Source organism: Salmo salar, chromosome 09 (genome assembly GCF_965601325.2).
Source record: "Salmo salar chromosome 09, fSalSal1, whole genome shotgun sequence".
Classification (NCBI taxonomy): Eukaryota; Metazoa; Chordata; class Actinopteri; order Salmoniformes; family Salmonidae; genus Salmo; species Salmo salar.
The window spans coordinates 94,105,451-94,123,357 of NC_138299.1; the positions used below are offsets into that span (position 1 = coordinate 94,105,451).

Consider the following 17,907-nt stretch of genomic DNA (forward strand, 5'->3'; position numbering starts at 1 on the left):
TAGGATACAGGGTTAGAGGGTTGGTACCATGTAGTGGTTAGGTAACAGTAGGATACAGGGTTAGTACCATGTAGTGGTTAGGTAACAGTAGGATACAGGGTTAGAGGGTTGGTACCATGTAGTGGTTAGGTAACAGTAGGATACAGTGTAGTGGTTAGGTAACAGTAGGATACAGTGTTAGAGGGTTGGTACCATGTCGTGGTTAGGTAACAGTAGGATACAGTGTTAGAGGGTTGGTACCATGTAGTGGTTAGGTAACAGTAGGATATAGGGTTAGAGGGTTGGTACCATGTAGTGGTTAGGTAACAGTAGGTTACCTAGCCAGCTACACGTTCAAAGTCAACAATGCAGCCACTGCTAGCTTGCCTACTCCACCAGCCAGCAGTACTGTATCATTTTCGTCATTTTAGTCAATAAGATTTTTGCAACGTAAGCTTAACTTTCTGAACATTCGAGACGTGTAGTCCACTTGTCATTCCAATCTCCTTTGCATTAGCGTAGCCTCTTCTGTAGCTTGTCTACTATGTGTCTGTCTATCCCTGTTGTCTCCCCTCTGCACAGGCCATACAAACGCTCCACACCGCGTGGCCGCTGCCACTCTAACCTGGTGGTCCCAGTGCGCACGACCCACGTGGAGTTCCAGGTCTCCTGCAGCCTCTGGAACTGCCGGTCTGCGGCCAACAAGGCTGAGTTCATCTCAGCCTATGCTACCCTCCAGTCCCTAGACTTCCTGGCGCTGACGGAAACATGGATTACCACAGAGAACACTGCTACTCCTACTGCTCTCTCCTCGTCTGCCTACGTGTTCTCGCGTACCCCTAGAGCATCGAGCCAGCGGGGTGGTGGCACTGGAATCCTCATCTCTCCCATGTGGACATTCTCTCTTTCTCCCCTGACCCATCTGTCTATCTCCTCATTTGAATTCCATGCTGTCACAGTTACCAGCCCTTTCAAGCTTAACATCCTTATCATTTATCGCCCTCCAGGTTCCCTTGGAGAGTTCATCAATGAGCTTGACGCCTTGATAAGTTCCTTTCCTGAGGATGGCTCACCTCTCACAGTTCTGGGTGACTTTAACCTCCCCACGTCTACCTTTGACTCATTCCTCTCTGCCTCCTTCTTTCCACTCCTCTCCTCTTTTGACCTCACCCTCTCACCTTCCCCCCCTACTCACAAGGCAGGCAATACGCTTGACCTCATCTTTACTAGATGCTGTTCTTCCACTAATCTCATTGCAACTCCCCTCCAAGTCTCTGACCACTACCTTGTATCCTTTTCCCTCTCGCTCTCATCCAACACTTCTCACTCTGCCCCTACTCGGATGGTATTGCGCCGTCCCAACCTTCGCTCTCTCTCTCCCGCTACTCTCTCCTCTTCCATCCTATCATCTCTTCCCTCTGCTCAAACCTTCTCCAACCTATCTCCTGATTCTGCCTCCTCAACCCTCCTCTCCTCCCTCTCTGCATCCTTTGATTTCCTCTGTCCCCTATCCTCCAGGCTGGCTCGGTCCTCCCCTCCTGCTCCGTGGCTCGACGACTCACTGCGAGCTCACAGAACAGGGCTCCGGGCAGCCGAGCGGAAATGGAGGAAAACTCGCCTCCCTGCGGACCTGGCATCCTTTCACTCCCTCCTCTGTACATTTTCCTCTTCTGTCTCTGCTGCTAAAGCCACTTTCTACCACTCTAAACTCCAAGCATCTGCCTCTAACCCTAGGAAGCTCTTTGCTACCTTCTCCTCCCTCCTGAATCCTCCTCCCCCTCCCCCCCCCTCCTCCCTCTCTGCGGATGACTTCGTCAACCATTTTGAAAAGAAGGTTGACGACATCCGATCCTCGTTTGCTAAGTCAAACGACACCGCTGGTCCTGCTCACACTGCCCTACCCTGTGCTTTGACCTCTTTCTCCCCTCTCTCTCCAGATGAAATCTCGCGTCTTGTGACGGCCGGCCGCCCAACAACCTGCCCACTTGACCCTATCCCCTCCTCTCTTCTCCAGACCATTTCCGGAGACCTTATCCCCTACCTCACCTCGCTCGTCAACTCATCCTTGACCGCTGGCTACGTCCCTTCCGTCTTCAAGAGAGCGAGAGTTGCACCCCTTCTGAAAAAACCTACACTCGATCCCTCCGATGTCAACAACTACAGACCAGTATCCCTTCTTTCCTTTCTCTCCAAAACTCTTGAACGTGCCGTCCTTGGCCAGCTCTCTTGCTATCTCTCTCAGAATGACCTTCTTGATCCTAATCAGTCAGGTTTCAAGACTGGGCATTCAACTGAGACTGCTCTTCTCTGTGTCACGGAGGCTCTCCGCACTGCTAAAGCTAACTCTCTCTCCTCTGCTCTCATCCTCCTAGACCTATCTGCTGCCTTTGATACTGTGAACCATCAGATCCTCCTCTCCACCCTCTCCGACCTGGGCATCTCCGGCGCGGCCCACGCTTGGATTGCGTCCTACCTGACAGGTCGCTCCTACCAGGTGGCGTGGCGAGAATCTGTCTCCGCACCACGTGCTCTCACCACTGGTGTCCCCCAGGGCTCTGTTCTAGGCCCTCTCCTATTCTCGTAATACACCAAGTCACTTGGCTCTGTCATATCCTCACATGGTCTCTCATATCATTGCTATGCAGATGACACACAATTAATCTTCTCCTTTCCCCCTTCTGACAACCAGGTGGCGAATCGCATCTCTGCATGTCTGGCAGACATATCAGTGTGGATGACGGATCACCACCTCAAGCTGAACCTCGGCAAGACGGAGCTGCTCTTCCTCCCGGGGAAGGACTGCCCGTTCCATGATCTCGCCATCACGGTTGACAACTCCCTTGTGTCCTCCTCCCAGAGTGCTAAGAGCCTCGGCGTGACCCTGGACAACACCCTGTCGTTCTCCACTAACATCAAGGCGGTGACCCGATCCTGTAGGTTCATGCTCTACAACATTCGCAGAGTACGACCCTGCCTCACACAGGAAGCGGCGCAGGTCCTAATCCAGGCACTTGTCATCTCCCGTCTGGATTACTGCAACTCGTTGTTGGCTGGGCTCCCTGCTTGTGCCATTAAACCCCTACAACTCATCCAGAACGCCGCAGCCCGTCTGGTGTTCAACCTTCCCAAGTTCTCTCACGTCACCCCGCTCCTCCGCTCTCTCCACTGGCTTCCAGTCGAAGCTCGCATCCGCTACAAGACCATGGTGCTTGCCTATGGAGCTGTGAGGGGAACGGCACCTCCGTACCTTCAGGCTCTGATCAGGCCCTACACCCAAACAAGGGCACTGCGTTCATCCACCTCTGGCCTGCTTGCCTCCCTACCTCTGAGGAAGCACAGTTCCCGCTCAGCCCAGTCAAAACTGTTCGCTGCTCTGGCACCCCAATGGTGGAACAAGCTCCCTCACGACACCAGGACAGCGGAGTCAATCACCACCTTCCGGAGACACCTGAAACCCCACCTCTTTAAGGAATACCTGGGATAGGATAAAGTAATCCTTCTAACCCCCCCTTAAAAGATTTAGATGCACTATTGTAAAGTGGTTGTTCCACTGGATATTATAAGGTGAATGCACCAATTTGTAAGTCGCTCTGGATAAGAGCGTCTGCTAAATGACTTAAATGTAAATGTAAATGCAGTAGGATACAGGGTTAGAGGTTTGGTACCATGTAGTGGTTAGGTAACAGTAGGATACAGGGTTAGAGGGTTGGTACCATGTAGTGGTTAGGTAACAGTAGGATACAGTGTTAGTACCATGTAGTGGTTAGGTAACAGTAGGATACAGTGTTAGAGGGTTGGTACCATGTAGTGGTTAGGTAACAGTAGGATACAGTGTTAGTACCATGTAGTGGTTAGGTAACAGTAGGATACAGTGTTAGAGGGTTGGTACTGTTAAGTTCATGTTTTAAGTATCCCTATATTTCTGTTATTACAGGGCTATCACTCAGTCAAGAGTGCGCCTGCGATGTCTGTTCGTTGATGGACCTAGCCTAGAGTGCAATGGCTAACTTGTAGTGTGTTCATACGGTATAGTAAACTTTGTTAAACTGGAACCTTGTCGTTGTGTCATTTCGAGTTAACATTGTATTTATTAACCGTCCTCTGCTACCAATGTGCCACCTCGCTTCGACGAGAAGAGGTCATACAAAAGTTGGGAAAATGAACTTGGAATCTGGACACGGGTTACTAATCTGGACGCGAAAAAGCAAGCACTTGCGGTGGTATTATCGCTCGAGGGAAGAGCGAGAGATACAGCACTGGAAATATCCGTTGAGGATTTGAACAATGATGATGGTATGGGAACTTTGATCAGAGCACTGGATTCTGTATTTCTTAAAGAAAAGAAAGACCGTGCCTACGAGGCATATTCAAACTTTGACAGTGTTACGAGAGATATTTCGGTTGCAAAGACGGACTACATCATTGATTTTGAACAGAGGTACAATAGGATGCGCAAGTACGACATGGTTCTCCCGGATGCAGTGTTAGCTTTCAAGTTGCTAGATACTGCCTGTCTGGATGGTAGGGAGAAACAGTTGGCTTTGACTGCTTGTACTGTACTGACTTTTGCATCAATGAAGTCGGCACTAAAAATCATTTTTGGTGAAAAGACGTCTGTCGCGCCGGAATGCAAGTGAGTGACGCAGCATATTACACTGAGCAGCAGACATAAGGCGCCAAAAAGTCACGTTCTCAAGACAACCAGAAGATGGCGCCATTTCCCGGCACAAATCCACTGGACAAATATGGAAGGAGATCAAAATGTGCTATTTGTCAAAGCACTTACCATTCGGTTAAAGACTGTCCTCATAAAAATGAACAAGTTAAACTAACAGAGGAAAATGTAAACACAGATATAGAGCAGTGTAACATTACACTGTTTTCAAATGAATCTGCTTCTGATACTGAGATTTTTATAGTTGAATCCTTAGGATCTGCTGTGATTGATACTGCATGTACACGGACAGTGTGTGGTGAAAAATGGCTTGATAGCTATGTCAGTGAACTAAATATGAAAGAAGTACAAAATATGATTGACACACCAAGCAACAGAGCTTTCAAATTTGGAGATGGGAGAATTGTCCATTCTACCAAGAGAGTTAAGATACCAGCAAAAATGTGTCAGACTAAGTGTCACATTGAAACAGAGGTGGTCCCTGCAGATGTCCCCTTACTATTAAGCAAAGCTTCCCTCAAAAAGGCAGGGGCTCTACTAGACATAAAAATGACAAGGCAGTGATGTTTAAACAACCAGTGACTCTTGAACGTACTACCTCAGGCCACTATTGTGTAAACATTTTAGACAAAGACATCACACAGAGTCCATGCAAAAATGAGATTCTGACAGTCACAGAGAACATGAACACAAAAGACAAACACAAAGTATTGTAAAAGCTTCACAAACAGTTTGGACATGCTACAGTTGACAGACTTCAGAAGTTACTCAGCAGTTCAGGGAATAATGATGAGTATTTCCATTCTACAGCAGATAGTTAACAGTTGTGAGACATGTCAAAAATACAGTAAACCTAAGCCCAAACCAGCTGTTGGTTTGCCACTAGCTTCCAAATACAATGAAACAGTGGCTGTAGATCTACATGAGTTAGGACCAAGTGTGTGGTACCTTCACATAATCCACCACTTCACACACTTTAGTGGTGGAAGCATTGTGAATACAAAGAAACCCAGTGACATCGTCAAGCACTTCATTCATTCCTGGATATGTGTGCATGGCCCGCCCCAGAAATTGTACAGTGACAATGGAGGAGAATTCAATAATAATGAAATAAGAGAAATGGCAGAGAAATTCAACATGGAAGTTAAAGACATTGGCCAAAAAATGTGTCTCAACAAGGTGGGTGTGTACCCTTAAAGAATCCTTAACTGGAATAGTGCCTAAAGCACGTCTAGTGGCTAGAGGTTTAGAGGAGCTGGCTGCTAAACAACTCCCAAAAGACTCATCTAGTGGCTAGAGGTTTAGAGGAGCTGGCTGCTAAACAACTCCCAAAAGACTCACCTAGTGGCTAGAGGTTTAGAGGAGCTGGCTGCTAAACAACTCCCAAAAGACTCATCTAGTGGCTAGAGGTTTAGAGGAGCTGGCTGCTAAACAACTCCCAAAAGACTCATCTAGTGGCTAGAGGTTTAGAGGAGCTGGCTGCTAAACAACTCCCAAAAGACTCACCTAGTGGCTAGAGGTTTAGAGGAGCTGGCTGCTAAACAACTCCCAAAAGACTCATCTAGTGGCTAGAGGTTTAGAGGAGCTGGCTGCTAAACAACTCCCAAAAGACTCATCTAGTGGCTAGAGGTTTAGAGGAGCTGGCTGCTAAACAACTCCCAAAAGACTCATCTAGTGGCTAGAGGAGCTGGCTGCTAAACAACTCCCAAAAGACTAATCTAGTGGCTAGAGGTTTAGAGGAGCTGGCTGCTAAACAACTCCCAAAAGACTCATCTAGTGGCTAGAGGTTTTGAGGAGCTGGCTGCTAAACAACTCCCAAAAGACTCATCTAGTGGCTAGAGGTTTAGAGGAGCTGGCTGCTAAACAACTCCCAAAAGACTCATCTAGTGGCTAGAGGTTTAGAGGAGCTGGCTGCTAAACAACTCCCAAAAGACTCATCTAGTGGCTAGAGGTTTAGAGGAGCTGGCTGCTAAACAACTCCCAAAAGACTCATCTAGTGGCTAGAGGTTTTGAGGAGCTGGCTGCTAAACAACTCCCAAAAGACTCATCTAGTGGCTAGAGGTTTAGAGGAGCTGGCTGCTAAACAACTCCCAAAAGACTCATCTAGTGGCTAAAGGTTTAGAGGAGCTGGCTGCTAAACAACTCCCAAAAGACTCACCTAGTGGCTAGAGGTTTAGAGGAGCTGGCTGCTAAACAACTCCCAAAAGACTCACCTAGTGGCTAGAGGTTTAGAGGAGCTGGCTGCTAAACAACTCCCAAAAGACTCATCTAGTGGCTAGAGGTTTAGAGGAGCTGGCTGCTAAACAACTCCCAAAAGACTCACCGACATGCGCCTCAGAGTCACTCAGATTGCTGATGTCAGTGATCTGCCAGAAAAAATGGAAACTTAATTCCATAGACATCAAATCTGCATTTTTGCAGGGAACAGAGCTGTCAAGGGACATTGACATCAGACCTCCGCCTGAAGCTAAGAGCAAAAGAACACTGTGGAAACTAAAAAAGTGTGTGTATGGACTGGCAGATGCATCACTCTACTGGTACAACAAAGTCAAGGCAACAATGCTGAATACAGGTGGAAAACTGTCACAAGTGGATCCTGCAGTCTTCTATTGGCTTGATCAAGACTGCAGTGTCACTGGACTACTTGCCTGTCATGTTGATGACTTTATCTGGGGTGGCTCACAGACCTTTGCTACAACTGTGATTCCAAACCTCAAATCTGTTTTCCAGGTCAGCTGTGAGGAGCATGATCATTTTTGTTATGTTGGCATAGAGTTTATTACAGTTGATGGGACAATACTGATGCAACAGGAGAGCTATATCAAGAATCTTCGATCCATTCACATGGATTCTTCACGAGCCGTACAAAGGAATTCCCCTCTGTGGAATTGAAGCTGATCAATTGAGGTCAAAGATAGGACAAATTTTATGGGTTGCTAGACAGAGTAGACCTGATGTAATGTTTGATGGTTGCAACTTGGCATCTAACACAAAACACGCCACTGTACAAACCATTCATGAGGCAAACAAAGTTGTTCGTAAACTGAAATCACAAGTGACTTTAAAGTTTCAGCATGTTGGAAAAGATGACTCTTTGAAACTAGTTGTCTTCAGTGATGCTTCCCTAGGGAACCTTACAGATGGAGGTACACAAGGTGGACATCTAATCGTGTTAATGGGTGAAGGAGGAAGATTCTCACCCATCTGTTGGCAGTCAAAAAGGATCAGAAGGGTTGTCCGAAGCACACTTGCTGGAGAAACACTTGCTCTTGCGGATGGAATTGACAATGCTATCTTTCTTGCAACTCTGTTCTCAGAGCTTAACACTGGTGAGACAAAACGGCACATTCTACTTGTAGTTTGTGTCACTGACAACTACTCATTAGTTGATGCTGTGAAGTCAGCCAAGTCTGTCACAGAGTAAAGACTTCATCTTGAGATTAGCAGCATCAAGGAACTTATTCAAGCACAGAGAATCCAGCGGATTCTGTGGTCGACCACAAAGGAACAGCTTGCTGACTGTCTGACTGAAAAAGGAGCATCCGGTCTTGTGCTCCTACAGGCTCTCAGTAATGGAAAGTGGCAGCTTGAGTAATACAAATAAAAACTGTCACACAACCCATTTGTAATGGGGAACTTGAATAATACCTGGACATTTAATTATGTTGTTGATGTTTAATTTGTCTTTAAAGAAAAGGGGGAGACTGTTAAGTTCATGTTTTAAGTATCCCTATATTTCTGTTATTACAGGGCTATCACTCAGTCAAGAGTGCGCCTGCGCAGGATGTCTGTTCGTTGATGGACCTAGCCTAGAGTGCAATGGCTACCTTGTAGTGTGTTCATACGGTATAGTAAACTTTGTTAAACTGGAACCTTGTCGTTGTGTCATTTCGAGTTAACAGGTACCATGTAGTGGTTAGGTAACAGTAAGATACAGGGTTAGAGAGTTGGTACCATGTAGTGGTTAGGTAACAGTAGGATACAGGAAGAGTGGTTTACCTGGCATGGCTTTAGCCCAGTTCACCACAGACACCAGTTGTCTCTCTCCCAGCTCGTTGAGGCTGGACAGAAGGGAGGCGAAACAGTCTGGCTGGGAGGTGTCATGGCCTGCATTGACCATTCCTGGCTCGATGGAACTCAGGACGTTGAGGAGGGAGGGGCGCAGGCTGGGGGAGAGGCCAAGAGCGGGAGCCTGCCGGGCATCACAGCCTGCAGAGAGGGACATGAGATGAGACAAGGCAAGCTGAATTGAGACATGAGATGAGAGACAAAATGAGACCAGTTGAGACTGAATATGTGCTGCCTTTCATCCAGGTTTGGGGTAAATTCTGAATTGAGTTGTAACTGCTTTCTTAGTCAGGGCTCACTTTAAAAAATAGCATTCTGGTTAAGAAAAATATTTTACATATGGTAATATTGATCCTCACATTTAGCCTGTGGGGAAACGGTGGATAACTGTAGTCCCCCCGTCCTCTCTCCAGTCCTCTCTCTGCCAGGTGCCTGTGTTCCCCCCTCCACTCCTCCTTTCAGTGGGCCAGCTCCCCTCAGCTTCCGGCCTGAAATGCACCACACACAGAAGTAGGACAGAGAGAAAGGCCTCATTACCACTAGGAGATATGAAGGAGTCTGAGGAGCGGGGTGGCGAAAAAGAAAGTTATTTTTCCATTCACATTACATCATTGCCTTAAACTTTCATGGTGGCTGGCCATGTGACATTCTTGGTCTGCAGCTCAAATTGACCGTAAATATCACAGTAGCCACTAGCCAGAAGGCAAACTATTTAACACTGACAGAGACTTTTCTTCTGAAATATTGCACTACTTGATAATGCAACAATTCACAAGCATGTACAGCGCAACCAGAAAGTATTCAGACGTTACTTATTCTATAATGGATAAAATATATTATTTTCCTCAACATTCTACACACAATACCACACAATGGCAAAGCGAAAACATTTTTTTTTAAATGTTTGCAAATGTATTAAAAATAAAAAAAGCTGAAATATCTTATTTGCATAAGTATTCACACCCTTTGCTATGAGACTCGAAATTCTGCTCAGGTTGATCCTGTTTCCATTGATCATCCTTGAGATGTTTCTACAACTTGATTGGAGTCCACCTGTGGTAAATTCAATTGATCAGAGATGATTTGGAAAGGCACACACCTGTCTATATAAGGTCCCACAATTTACAGTGCATGTCAAAGCAAAAACCAAGCCATGAGGTGGAAGGAATTGTCCGTAGAGCTCCAAGACAGGATTACGTTGAGGCACAGATCTGGGGAATCGGGGGGGGGGGGGGGGGCGTTGGTCAGGGAGGTGACAAAGAACCTGATGGTCACTCTGACAGAGTTCCTCTGTGGAGATGGGAGAACCTTCCTTGAAGGACAACTATCTCTGCAGCACTCCACCAATCAGGCCTTTATGGTAGAGTGGCCAGACAGAAACAACTCTTTAGTAAAAGGCACATGACAGCCCGCTTGGAGTTAAAGACTCTCAGACTATGAGAAACAAGATTATTTGGTCTGATGAAACCAAGAAAGAACTCTTTGGACTGAATGCCAAGCGTCACGTCTGGAGGAAATCTGGCACCATCCCTACGGTGAAGCATGGTGGTGGCAGCATCATGCTATGGGAATGTTTTTCAGCGGTAGCGACTGGGAGACTAGTCAGGATCGAGGGAAAGATGAACGAAGTAAAGTACTGAGAGATAATTTCCGAATGCACTGTATGTGCAGACAATTAAAAGGTTTATTTTCTTGTCTGTAGGCTACACTCATTACATTTTAGCTTCAAGACAAAAGTCCAGAGTTGCTATAACAGCATGTTTTTATTAAGTACTGTAAACATATAAAAAATTAAGGATTAACCCTCTCATACAAATATAAAAGTACAAAAGGCCAACCTTACAACTAACCAGGCTTCATTTGTAGCAATATCATGCAAATCATTACATGTGGAAAAGGCAAATTGTGACTGAAAACATGGGTATAAGTGACTCCGCTGCAATGAGCTGTTTTATATGGAAGCCCATACCTGCCACCCAAAAATAAAATCTGAATGCCTCAAGATCTGATCTAATCTGATCAACTTTAGTCTACTGATAACAACCACAGCTGCAGATGGGTGATTGTCATGAAATCAGTTTTAAACATGTCTGTAGCAAATTGAATTACAAAACCATGATGCATCTGCAAAAATCAACTATCATTCTGAGGACTAAGATGTCTAGTTTTTAATACATTTTTGCCTGAATTTTGTACATTTTCCCATATTCTCATTACCGCAATGCATCTGGATGAAATTATTGGGTCATTTTATAAAATTGTACTTTAGAAAAACCTAACTGATTTGAATAAAACACAAAATATGTTGCTGCAGTTTGTCCATAAATAGGGTTGCAAAGGGTCGGAAACTTCCTGGTAAATTTCCAGAAATTTTCCATGGGAAGTTAAGCCCGTGAATTTGGGGAATTTTGCTTAAATTCAACAAAAAGTTAGCTTATAAAACAGTGAACATTTTTTTGTGGGATACACATAAGGCAATTCTAGGTCTTGTGGCATATTTTGGTTAAACTATCCCCAATTCAATGGAATTGCAACCCTCTGCATGCATGCACAGTGCATTCTTCCATCACATGTGCAGTGCACTCTTCCATCACATGTACGGCTGATTCTCAAGATCTTGCACACTAATGAGATGCTATTGAGCCCACACTACTAAACTGTCTGTGCCAAGGACTACATGCTTTCTGGTAAGTTTTGATTACAATACTGGGTGGGGGTGAATATACACTACCTTTCAAAAGTTTGGGGTCACTTAGAAATGGCCTTGTTTTTGAAAGAAAAGCTAATTTTTTGTCCATTAAAAAATAACAGTGTAGACATTGTTAATGTTGTAAATGAGTATCGTAGCTGGAAACGGCAGATTTTTTATGGAATATCTACATAGGTGTACAGAGGCCGAAAATTCAGCAACCATCACTCCTGTGTTTCAATGGCACGTTGTGTTAGCTAATCCATGTTTATCATTTTAAAAGGCTAATTGATCATTAGAAAACCCTTTTGCAATTATGTTAGCACAGCTGAAAACTGTTGACCTTATTTTTTTAATTTAAATGTTATTTATTATTTATTACAAAAAAACACAAGGAAGATGTAACATTAAAGTATTAGAACATGAAGGACGAACAATACAGCATCAAGACACTATCAAACATCTATCAGTCTTTCCGCAACAGAGCCATCCTTATGTGTGAGGGTGCGTGTGCATGATAGTGATATAAAATATATGTCATAGTTTCCTTTTTCATGATCACAACCTTGTGAAACCCGAACCCTCCAAGATCCCCCCACAGTTCCCCAATAGCTGTCCCTCAACCATTCAAGACCCCTCCTACAGTCCCCCCCGAAGAAAAATAAATAAAAATACAATTCATTCCATTCCCCACCCCCAAGAACCCCCCCAATGCACCAACAACCAAGAGAATGAACTAAAGAGAAAAAAGGAAAAGACAGAAGAAAACAGCAAACAATGCAAAAAAATAAAACCAAATAATTAATTTAAAACAAAGGACATCAAGGACAACTGAAATCATAACAGCAATGCCAACTGTATATGTTTGTGTGTATGTATGGCACTATTACATGTATGTGTGTGTTCTTGTATGTGTTTATTTGAATGCGAGTGTGTGTGTATGCATGTGTACAAACACCTGCACGGCATCAGCCTCAGGCAAACCGGCATTTGTTGTAAAAACACTGCCACTTAGTGTCATTCAAATGTACTTTTATAATGTTTTATTTAGACTTTTTTTTCCTCCTTTATCTTTTGACCATCATTCTCTCTCTCACACAGCAACTCCACTCCCACTTGTCTCCAATTCCACATACCAACCCTCAGATTCCCTCAGCCCATCCCATCAACTTCGTGTGTGTACGCAACACATATCTTTCAACTATGCTATGATGTTTAACGTACAATTTCAATCTATCTAATCGAATAGAATCTGCAGATTGCGTGTTGAAGATACTTTTACTAAGAGTATTAGTATATTAGTAATTGACTGACCCGGTCTCTCCAGATCTCCTAACAGTACTATTTCTAGGGTCAATTTTAGATCAATGTTATGCATTTTCAGCCTTTCCTGAACCTGAGACCAGAAACAGGCTACCTGAAATAAATAAACGGTCTATTAATTCTGTATCCTCACAACAAAATCTGCAGAGCTTCGATGATTTTATGCCCCAAATATTCCACATTTTGTTGGTGGCAAGAATTCTATATAATAATTTTAGCTGAAAAGTCTTGAATCGTGGGTTGTTTTATACACTGCTCAAAAAAATAAAGGGAACACTTAAACAACACAATGTAACTCCAAGTCAATCACACTTCTGTGAAATCAAACTGTCCACTGATTGACAATTTCACATGCTGTTGTGCAAATGGAATAGACAACAGGTGGAAATTATAGGCAACTAGCAAGACACCCCCAATAAAGGAGTGGTTCTGTAGGTGGGGACCACAGACCACTTCTCAGTTCCTATGCTTCCTGGCTGATGTTTTGGTCACTTTTGAATGCTGGTGGTGCTTTCACTCTAGTGGTAGCATAAGACGGAGTCTACAACCCACACAAGTGGCTCAGGTAGTGCAGCTCATCCAGGATGGCACATCAATGCGAGCTGTGGCAAGAAGGTTTGCTGTGTCTGTCAGTGTAGTGTCCAGAGCATGGAGGCGCTACCAGGAGACAGGCAAGTACATCAGGAGACGTGGAGGAGGCCGTAGGAGGGCAACAACCCAGCAGCAGGACCGCTACCTCCGCCTTTGTGCAAGGAGGAGCAGGAGGAGCACTGCCAGAGCCCTGCAAAATGACCTCCAGCAGGCCAGAAATGTGCATGTGTCTGCTCAAATGGTCAGAAACAGACTCCATGAGGGTGGTATGAGGGCCCGACGTCCACAGGTGGGGGTTGTGCTTACAGCCCAACACCGTGCAGGACGTTTGGCATTTGCCAGAGAACACCAAGATTGGCAAATTCGCCACTGGCGCCCTGTGATCTTCACAGATGAAAGCAGGTTCACACTGAGCACGTGACAGACGTGACAGAGTCTGGAGACGCCGTGGAGAACGTTCTGCTGCCTGCAACATCCTCCAGCATGACCGGTTTGGCGGTGGGTCAGTCATGGTGTGGGGTGGCATTTCTTTGGGGGGCCGCACAGCCCTCCATGTGCTCGCCAGAGGTAGCCTGACTGCCATTAGGTACCGAGATGAGATCCTCAGACCCCTTGTGAGACCATATGCTGGTGCGGTTGGCCCTGGGTTCCTCCTAATGCAAAACAATGCTAGACCTCATGTGGCTGGAGTGTGTCAGCAGTTCCTGCAAGAGGAAGGCATTGATGCTATGGACTGGCCCGCCCGTTCCCCAGACCTGAATCCAATTGAGCACATTCGGGACATCATGTCTCGCTCCATCCACCAACGCCACGTTGCACCACAGACTGTCCAGGAGTTGCCGGATGCTTTAGTCCTGGTCTGGGAGGAGATCCCTCAGGAGACCATCCGCCACCTCATCAGGAGCATGCCCAGGCATTGTAGGGAGGTCATACAGGCACGTGGAGGCCACACACACTACTGAGCCTCATTTTGACTTGTTTTAAGGACATTACATCAAGTTGGATCAGCCTGTAGTGTGGTTTTCCACTTTAATTTTGAGTGTGACTCCAAATCCAGACCTCCATGGGTTGATAAATTGGATTTCCATTGATTATTTTTGTGTGATTTTGTTGTCAGCACATTCAACTATGTAAAGAAAAAAGTATTTAATAAGATTATTTCTTTCAATCAGATCTAGGATGTGTTGTTTAAGTGTTCCCTTTATTTTTTTGAGCAGTATATATCAACTCATACACCCTGTACCATGGAATCGGTACATCAAAAATCTCTTCCCAAATATTTTGCAATCTGTATGGCACAGTTGTAAACATCCTGGTCCTCAAATGAAACTGGTATACTTTCCTATTTATGCTATTTTTATTCCTCCGCCAGTTTTGATCCTTTATATTGGGCAGAAAGACCTACCTCCTCCCGCTGCCACCCACCTCCTCCATTTTTGGGGCAATGCTGTAATCAATTGGTTGTACTCTTGGATTGAGCAGACAATTCCGTACAATTCTGATAACTCCTTGAAGGACATAACTCTACCATTACAATTTACAACATCCTTTAAGAACAAAATACCATTTTCAAACATCTTTCCCATAAATACAGGTATTTTATCAACCAGCACATTTGAGTTCAGCCATAATATTTGTTCTATCTTTTCAGGGGGATGAAATTGAAATTGTAGCCAGACAGATACTTTGAAAAAAGTATCATTTTCAATTAATCGAAAATGAGACATGGCAACCTGCACAAAGGCAAAAAGGCAATTTTTAAACAATGGATGAGCTTTTCTTAGTAATCTACTTGAGAAGCATGTAGGGCTCAAATAAAACTTTTGAATGAGTGAAGCTTTTAGAGAAAGGTTAGTGCTTTTATATTTAATAATCTCAACCCACCCAATTCATAGTCATTATATAGATTCGCTCGTTTTATTTTGTCTGGTTTAGCGTCCCAGAAAAAACGAAATATTTTTTGCTCATATGTTTTGAAAAATGAATCATCAGCAGTAGGCAGCGCCATAAGTAAGTGAGTAAATTGAGATATGACTAAGGAGTTAATGTAACGTTCGTCGTATTGAGTGGACCAAAACGCAGCGGGAACGTGTATACCCATCTTCTTTATTAGAAGGAAAAAACACAAACAAAATACTTATACAAAATAAACGACGAAGACAGTCCTGTAAGGCTAAACGCTATACATGGAACAACTACCCACAAACACAGTGACAAAAACCCCTACTTAAATATGACCTCCAATTAGAAGCAACGAAGAACAGCTGCTTCTAATTGAAAGCCAAACCAAAAACCCTGAACATAGAAATAGACAGACATAGAAATATACTAACATAGAACATTGCCCAAAAAAACCCGAAACACACTAAACAAACACCCCCTGCCATGCCCTGACCAAACTACATTAACAAACAACCCCTTTTACTGGCCAGGACGTGACAGTACCCCCCCCCCCCCCCAAAAGGTGTAGACCCCGGATGCACCTCAAACAAAAAGAAAAAAAGTAACCCCAAAACAAAAATAATCCCAAACTAAAGGGAGGGAAGGGAGGGTGGCCACCGTCACCGACGGTTCTTGTGCTACACCCCCCCCCCCCCTCCCCAATCCTTCTACTATAGAGGTGGCTCAAGGCTCTGGCTTAGGTCCATAAACTAGCCTGCCCACCCCCCTTGAAAGCTCATGCCTGTATACCCCTCCAGGAGTCTCTGGGCTAAGGCGCGTCGCTGGAGACCTCGGGCTGGAAGGCGACTCTGGGAGCGCCGGTTCCGGACCGGAGGGCGACTCTGGCTGCGCCGGTTCCGGACCGGAGGGCGACTCTGGCTGCGCCGGTCCCGGACCGGAGGGCGACTCTGGCTGCGCCGGTCCCGGACCGGAGGGCGACTCTGGCTGCGCCGGTCCCGGACCGGAGGGCGACTCTGGCTGCGCCGGTTCCGGACTGTGGGCCATCTCTGTCGGTTCCGGACTGTAGGACGTCGCCGGAAGCACTGGACGGGGCACTGTCGCCGGAAGCTCTAGACGGGGCACTGTCGCCGGAAGCTCTAGACGGGGCACTGTCGCCGGAAGCTCTAGACGGGGCACTGTCGCCGGAAGCTCTAGACGGGGCACTGTCGCCGGAAGCTCTAGACGGGGCACTGTCGCCGGAAGCTCTAGACGGGGCACTGTCGCCGGAAGCTCTAGACGGGGACTGCACACTAAAGGCCTGGTGCGTGTGGCTGGCTTTGAAGACACCACACTAGGGATGCGCACCACAGGGCTAGTGCGAGGAGCAGGAGCAGGACATACTGGACTAGGCTGACGCACTGGAGGCCTGGTGCGTGGGGCTGGTACTGGAGGTACCAGACTGGAGACACGCACCTCAAGGCTAGTGCGAGAAGCAGGAACTGGATACACTGGGCCATGAATAAGCACTGGAGGTCTGGAGCGCACAGCCTGCACAACCTGTCCTGGCTGGGTTGTAACGGTAGCCCTATACGGGCGGAATGCTGGCACAGGGCGAACTGGGCTGTGCAGAGTACTGATGGCTGCCGTGTGTAGAGCAGGCGCAGGGTAGCCTGGACCCAAGAAACGCACTGGTGTCCAGATGTATTGTGCCGGCGCACTTCTCCCAGGCTGGATGCCCACTCTAGCACAGCACTTACGGGGGGCTGGTATCGCTCGCACCGGACTGTGCGTGCGCATGGGCGAGATCGTGCGCACTTCCGCATAGACCGGCGCTCTCACCGCCAAACGCTCCCCATAATACACACGGGGAGTTGGCTCAGGTCTATTGCCTGACGTAGCCACACTCCCCGTGTGCCCCCCCCCCCCACCCCAAAAAAAGGTTTTTGGGGCTGCCTCTCGCACTTGCCAATCGTGCGATTGGAGCGGTACCTCGTAACGGCGCCGCTCCACCTTGGCTGCCTCCAGCTCCTCCTTAGGGAGTCGGTACTCCCCAGCCTGGTGCCATGGTCCTGCCCCGTCCAAAACTTCCTCCCATGTCCAATACTCCAGATATCTCTGCTGCTCCGTCCTCCGCTGCTTGGTCAGTTGTTGGTGGGTAGTTCCCTAACGTTCGTCGTATTGAGTGGACCAAAACGCAGCGGGAATGTGTATACTCATCTTCTTTATTAGAAGGAAAAACCCAAACAAAATACTATTATAAAATAAACGTTGAAGACAGTCCTGTAAGGCTAAACGCTATACACGGAACAACTACCCACAAACACAGTGACAAAAACCCCTACTTAAATATGACCTCCAATTAGAAGCAATGAAGAACAGCTGCTTCTAATTGAAGGCCAAACCAAAAACCCTGAACATAGAAATAGACTAAATAGACACAGACATAGAAATATACTAACATAGAACATTGCCCAAAAACCTCAAAACACACTAAACAAACACCCCCTGCCACGCCCTGACCAAACTACAATAACAAACAACCCCTTTTACTGGTCAGGACGTGACAGTTAATCAGGTCAATTTTTCCATAAATAGACAGGTATTTACCTCTCCATGGTTGCAGGATCATGTCCATGTTTACAAGTTTTCTATTGAAATTCACTGTGGAGAGCTTATTTATATATTTTGTGATATGAATACC

The 17,907-nt window shown here is 46.0% G+C and overlaps 1 protein-coding gene across 1 annotated transcript in view; it reads right to left on the bottom strand.

Moving 5' to 3' along the window:
• LOC106611952 (progesterone receptor) overlaps positions 1-17,907 on the bottom strand; it is a 46,287-nt gene that overhangs the window by 13,544 nt on the left and 14,836 nt on the right. Inside the window, exons 4-5 of the mRNA XM_045724163.2 lie at positions 9,082-9,210; positions 8,654-8,863 (exon numbers count right to left, since the gene is read on the bottom strand). Of these exons, the coding sequence (XP_045580119.2) occupies positions 8,654-8,863; positions 9,082-9,210 (339 nt within the window). The remainder of the gene's footprint in view (positions 1-8,653; positions 8,864-9,081; positions 9,211-17,907) is intronic.